The 6184-nt window shown below is 57.1% G+C and overlaps 1 protein-coding gene across 3 annotated transcripts; it reads right to left on the bottom strand.

The window, feature by feature from the left end:
• Positions 1–129: 129 nt before the first annotated feature.
• On the bottom strand, positions 130–6144 carry THYN1 (thymocyte nuclear protein 1). Of its 3 annotated transcripts, none has more exons than XM_025265985.2 (7): positions 5960–6144; positions 4574–4755; positions 2109–2177; positions 1678–1770; positions 1155–1250; positions 797–947; positions 130–308 (listed from the first exon to the last, which is right to left on the bottom strand). In XM_025265985.2, the coding sequence occupies exons 1-7, from the start codon at positions 5991–5993 to the stop codon at positions 262–264; spliced, it is 672 nt and encodes a 223-aa protein (XP_025121770.1). In that variant the 5' UTR covers positions 5994–6144; the 3' UTR covers positions 130–261. The 3 variants fall into 3 exon arrangements, with proteins under 3 accessions (XP_025121770.1, XP_006068545.1, XP_044784981.1); XM_006068483.3 differs by lacking the exon at positions 5960–6144 and adding an exon at positions 5683–5902; XM_044929046.1 differs by lacking the exon at positions 5960–6144 and adding an exon at positions 4969–5461.
• Positions 6145–6184: the final 40 nt, after the last annotated feature.

Raw genomic sequence — 6184 nt, 5'->3', positions numbered from 1 at the left:
GACCAGAAGCTTGAGGGGCAGGCAGAGAAGGGTAGAGACAGCCGTGTCAGCAGACTGGGCCCTGCATCAGGCCAAGGGGCTGTGAAACCTGTTCTACCCACGATGCTGACTGAAATAAACGCTTCCAACTTAAGCATGGGTGTTTATTAGAAAGGACCAGGCCCCACTGCTCACAACCAGCGTGCTCCCCACACTGCCTCTCGTCTTGTGGTAGCTTGACTTTGGGGCAACATCTTGTCCATTTCAGCAGCCACGCCTCCATTAACTCGGTTCCTTTTCCTCCAGGCTCAGGATAAAATCAAACTCCTCTGCCGAAAAGGGCACGAAGAGGAAGAATTAGGTCTGTATCAGCTCCTGAATGGGCTTCCCAGGTGGCGTCATGGTAACAAACCCCCCTGCCAGCGCAGGAGGCGTAAGACACACGGGTTCGATCCCTGGGTCGGGAAGATCTCCTGGAGGGCATGGCAGCCCAGTCCAGTGTTCTTGCCTGTGTTCTTGCCTGGACAGTCCCATGGACAGAGAAGCCTGGGGGGATATGGTCTGTGGTGCCTCCACTCTGAACGGAGCAGTCCGGCAGGCACATCTCAGGCGCAAGGCCAGCAGCCGCTCCCTCAGGAACGGGGGGCGGGCTCTGGCTGCTGCCGCACACGGCACCCTGGGCAGCCCAGGGAGCGCCTCTCGTGGGAGTTACGGGGGCGGGGACACAGCCCTTAACCGCTGTGCTTAGGCTTCCCCGGCGAGTACAAGAGAACTCAGTCGTTCTGGCATGTGGTCCAAAGACAAGGGCCATCCTTACCTCGGGTCAGGCGCTGGACAGACAGTCTCTGGTGAGTGAAGAGAGCCATGTTTTTCAAAGGGCCGCCAGAGGCTTTGTGTGCTTGGTGATGGGCTCTGAGCTCGGCCAGGGGAATGAAACGCTTCATCGTCCGCACAAACTGTACGTCCACCTACAGGACAGCGGCGTGCGGGACAGAAAGCACATCCAGCTGTGTCAGCTGAGTGTAGGAGGCCCCACGGGCAGGGTGCCCGCGCCCGTCCTCCACCCGTGGCAGAGTGGCCTCACTGACAAGCAGGGCTCTGTGCCCTGCCCTAGAGACCCCAGAGCCTCTGCCCTCTGTCCATCTGTGAGCTGGGAAAAAGAGGAGTAACTTTACCATGGACCACTTGGGGTTGTCTTCCTTGCTGGATGAATCATAGTGGGGATTGTTTCTCTCAAACTGTGTGTGGTCTGGGTAAGCCTCCTTCACAATCTGAAATCAGATCCGAGTCTCTAGTCATTTGTCCAGTCAGCTCGACAGCCAGACTTCAGTCCGAGTCCAGCTTCCATTTCTTGGCCTACATGGTCTCGCCCCGTCTGTCTGCCACAGAGCCAGCGAGGGCTTAGACGTGTGGGAATACTGCAGTCTGAGGCAACCCTGACGGTGGGCTCCCAACCAAGCAGAGCTCGCTGCTGGCACCGGTTTCCCCACCCACAGTCGTGTGTCCGCTGGCTGCCGGCCTGCCTGAGCGCAGGACCATGAGAAGCCTGTGCCCGCAGGGCCTGGGATGCAGGCCCGCCTTGCTGTAGGCCTGCCACCTACTCCTGACCAGGGTGGGGGGGCGTCGATGACCCACGTAAGCTGTGTCCCCAGACCCACATTAAGGGAGCCGGCTCAGCCCTCAGCCTGGATGCCTGACCTTCACAAGGCCCGCGATGCCCGGCTCTCTGCAGTTGCTGTGGTAGAAGAAGGCCTCCTCATCCAGCCTCATGGCCCTCAGGAAGTTTCGGGCCTGTTGCAGCAGACAAGGAACAAGCGCTGTTCTCCCACTGGCGGGAAGCACCAGCCAGCGGAAATCGAGTCCGCCTTTGTTAGCTGAGACTCCTTTCTGCAACCTCCCCCCGCTTCAGTTCCGTCCTTGCCTTTTGCCCAGATGTGTATCAGGACACTGGCTGGAACACAGGCAGTTTCAAAACTGCAGGCAGCCAGAGAAATTCAGGTATTTATTGTGTATCTTCAGGTTTGGGTTCAGGGAAAAAGCAGCCTTGGCCGAGACAGCTTCACTCCTGAGTAGGTCAGAGAGAAGCAGGCTTTTCCCCCCGAGCCTCACGGTCCTGCCAGCCCGCCTACCTGGTAGTTGCGAACACCATCCCAGCACGTCGTCTGCCTGGGCTGTGCCTGGAGATCCTCGATGCTGAACTGGGCCAGAAAAAAGGTCATTTGGTGAACTCTCCTGGGCCAGCAGGTCGGGACGTGTGGAAGCAGACACGTTCCTCGCCGTTCAGTGTGAGCGATGCTGGCAGCTGGGGCCAGGAGCCTCTGGGGATAGTACCCCACGGCCATGCGTGCCAGGCAGGCAGACGGCAGCCCTGTGCACCCTGTCATCTGGGCCCAGGGGCCTCTAGGGATAGTACCCCATGGCCACACGTGCCAGGCACGCAGACGGCAGCCCTGTGCACCCTATCATCTGGGCCCAGAGGCCTCTGGGGATAGTACCCCACGGCCGCACGTGCCAGGCACGCAGACGGCAGCCCTGTGCACCCTGTCATCTGGGCCCAGGAGCCTCTGGGGATAGTACCCCACAGAGCCACACGTGCCAGGCACGCAGATGGCAGCCCTGTCCACCCTGTCATCCCTCACAGTCCAGAGGATTAGGGGAGTGGGTAATTAATCTGCTAATCCGGTTATCTCTATTTCTCTATTATTAAAATATATATCCCTTCTATAGCATCTCCAACTGTGTTGTCTCTGGGCTGTCGTGAGAACTGAGTCACACTCACCCCCTGGTTACCGGCTGTTGGCAGGGAGATACCTAAGGGCACGGTGGGTGGCCAGAAAAAGGCAGCCTGAGGCCGAGTGCGGCCTGGCTTGGGGCTGGTGGACCAGCCTTCGGGCTGCATCTGGCCCATGCCTGACTCGCAGACAGTTTCACTGGAGCACAGACAGGTGCCTATGGCCAGTTTTTTTGTTGTTACTTTTTATCTTGCACGGGCGTATAGCTGACTGACAACGTGGTGAGTTTCAGGTGGACAGTGAAGGGGCTCAGCCATAGGACCACACGAATCCGTTCCCCCCAAAGCCCCTCCCACGCACGCTGCGTGGCCCCTGCAGCGGCGGCACCAGCACTGCGACCACGGCCGCCTGGCCGCGAGAGAGAAGCTGGGGGCAGAGAGATGGCAGTAAACCCTGCTGGCCCTACTCCATACCACCTTCTCCCTGCTCCTCAGAGGCAAGAAGTAGCTGACGGGCCCCGTGGTGTCCCCTGTGCACCATGGAGACGGGCGCGGGACCTCACCTGCCGGGAGCCGACGAGAGACATTCCACTCGTGACAAAGGTCATGAGGAAGGAGGCTCGGCATACGCAAAGGCGGGATGGAGCCTCGGGAGTGCCCCCGGATATTCTCGAGCATCTACCCCCAAAAACCAGAGTCTGCCTACTTTATTGCTTTGTGCTCTCACCTCTGACTTTACTGGGGGCTGTCCCCCACCACCATCTCGCCCTCTCTGACCAAGAGTTAACTTACAGCTCCAATTAATAAAGTTCCTGGGCAACTAGGAGCGTTTAAATCCAAACCCCTCAGATGGCTCTCTAACTTGCCTGACAAGTTTACTCGGACACCTACAGCTATGCATACGATTGTTTACAGTCTCCCAGCCTCGAGAGGCATGGGAAGCCTAAGATATTCAAATAGCTTAGAGCCTCTCAGAGAGTTAGAAACTGTCAGAATAAAACTAGTAGAAGATTTCATTGATGAGCCAATGCTTGTTGCCAAGTTTCCACATCCCCTAAATTGTATCCTTGAATGTGTATTAATTAATACAGTTGGTATGTAGAAAAAGTAAGTAGTGGCCTTGGTGTTAGTAACTTTAGACCCTTAAGGTAATAAATTATTTCCTTTGTTGTAAACCCATTACACATCCGCCCTATAGGAATGCAATTTTATCTTCGGAAGATGGCGCCAAACCTTAAAGTAATTACTCTCAGAGAAAATAAGTCTTTGTTGATAAGTCCTTGTCAAAGAGTCATAAAATGTTAATAGGCCTTCTAGCCAGAAGATGATGTAAATCACCTAAACCATTTGTATACGATAAATTTGCAGGAAAGAAACCCTGGTTTTGATAAGGATCAAAGACTGCTGACTTTGCATCCCCTATTATCCTCTATGTGTAACTTAGGGTATAAAAGCCCCTGTTGAAAATAAAGCTACGGGCCTTGCTCACCAACACTTGGTCTCCCCATGTCATTCTTCCCCTCAATTTTCAGCTGAGTGTCCATCTGGAGCGCGGATATCCTCTGCGACCATTTATTTGCCTGGGCTTCTAAGACCCACTCGAGAAGGTGTCTAAGGTGGGGCACCTTCCGCTATTCGAGAAGGTGCCTGCGGCCTCCGTGGTCAGAGCTAACCTGGTGTCACGGGTTATATTGATTTTCCGCGTAAACCAAGCTACTCAGCTTCTTTTCTCCACTGAATTTTCCTACTGAGCTATCCTCATTCTATTACTCTTTATATCTCTAATTAACATTTGAATAGGTTGCCTACGCCGTCTCTCCTTCGAATACCCTGGATCAGCCGGGGCTGGACCCCGGCACTCACCTTCACATCCACGCCTTTCTCCAGTCGACTTTCTGGCTCTGACTTCATCAGCCAGTAGCTGCTGAGAGCCTCCCCACTGTCTTCAAAGACTGGAGTCTTCTGGAGGCTGCAGTTCTCCACTTGGGCTGATGCCCCCCCTAGGTTCTTAGTTTTGGTGCGTTTTTCTTCTGGCCCCTTCATGTCTGCAAGAGAAACAAAAAGAAGAGAACTTTCTTACCTGCTGAGAAAGTTCTGACGCAGGAAAAACAGCTGCTCTGGAGTCAGAGCTTCCCAGGCAGTGCTAGTGATAAAGAACCCACCTGCCAACATAGGAAACTTAGAGCTATGGCATTCAGTCCCCAGGGTTGGGAAGATCCCCTGGAGGAGGGCATGGCAACCCACTCGAGTATCCTTGCCTGGAGGATCCCATGGACAGAGGAGCCTGGCGGGCTACAGTCCCTGGGGTCATAGAGTCTGAAGCGACTGAGCACAGGCACAATACAAACAGTGGGCTGAGGCGGTGCCTGGCGTCATCATCAGTGTTCAGGAACATGAGCTTCTATGTCACCGCAGACTCCTTCCTTGCTCACTGTGCTCTGAGCCTGCCTCCTTTCCACTCCTTGAAGGTGCTCAGAGAAGATGGATAAAACCACCACTGAGGAGTTGGCAGACATGGATGAGACTGTTTTGCCCTTCAGTGAAGGAAATGTGCCTGAAGCAGAGTGGGTACCTAGTAATTAAGAACTGTTGAGTTTTTACCTGTGCTCCGTGGTCACGCTCAACCTAAAGCAATCAGTCCACACCATCCACCTGGAGGGTATGCGCCAGATTCTACGCCAGCCTGCCACGCTGGCCTGAACCCACCTGACCCTCCTGCACGGCCTCTGGACTAGGTGGAAGCTCCCACGTGAGCCATCCTGACGGCCGTCTAACACGCGGCACCCTCCTGCTGTGCCCGTGGCCCCCCCCCCCCCCACCCCGGACAGTGGGCGGGACACGGTAAGCACCGGGCGCACTGATAATCAACAACCCGAAACCCTAACCCTAAACCCTCGCCCGTCTCCGGGAGGCACTTCCTCTGCCTCTGAGTGCTCTGCTGCTGCTGCCCTTCCGTTGAGAATGCCACTCACCCTGTGAATACGAGAGACGCCCCGCTTTCCTACCCATTCTCGACGCTAGACAAAGCTCCCGGCCCCCCGACCCTTTCCCTTCGGCGTGTGGCTCCCTTCGGAGTGGGGGCCGCGCGCGCCGGCCCTCGTCCCACCGCCTTCCCCGGACAGTCAGCGCTCGGACGGACGAGTGGCAGAGAAGGGCCCAGGACAGAAGCCTGGGGGCGGCTCGGGGCCCCGGATCACAGAACCAGCCTTCCGGCCTCCCCGTGCGCGCTGAGCGGCCCGGCGCGCTCACCCGGCCCCGCCGGCCTCCTCCGGGCTCGCGGCATGCTGTCCCGCGGGTCGGGACGGCCGCAGCCTCGGGCGCTTACTGGACCCCTCCGCGGGGTCCCGCGAAGCCTCTGCGCCCCGCGAAGCCCCGGCGCGAGCCCCCGTAGCTCCCCTCTCTCAGTCCGCGCCTCGCGCTCAGGCCCGGCCCCGCGAGCCCCGCCCCCGCCCGCGGTGCTCTCCAGTCTTGGCA

The sequence above is a fragment of the Bubalus bubalis genome, chromosome 16, assembly GCF_019923935.1.
Source record: "Bubalus bubalis isolate 160015118507 breed Murrah chromosome 16, NDDB_SH_1, whole genome shotgun sequence".
Classification (NCBI taxonomy): domain Eukaryota; kingdom Metazoa; phylum Chordata; class Mammalia; order Artiodactyla; family Bovidae; genus Bubalus; species Bubalus bubalis.
This window is presented reverse-complemented; position numbering and strand designations above follow the sequence as displayed.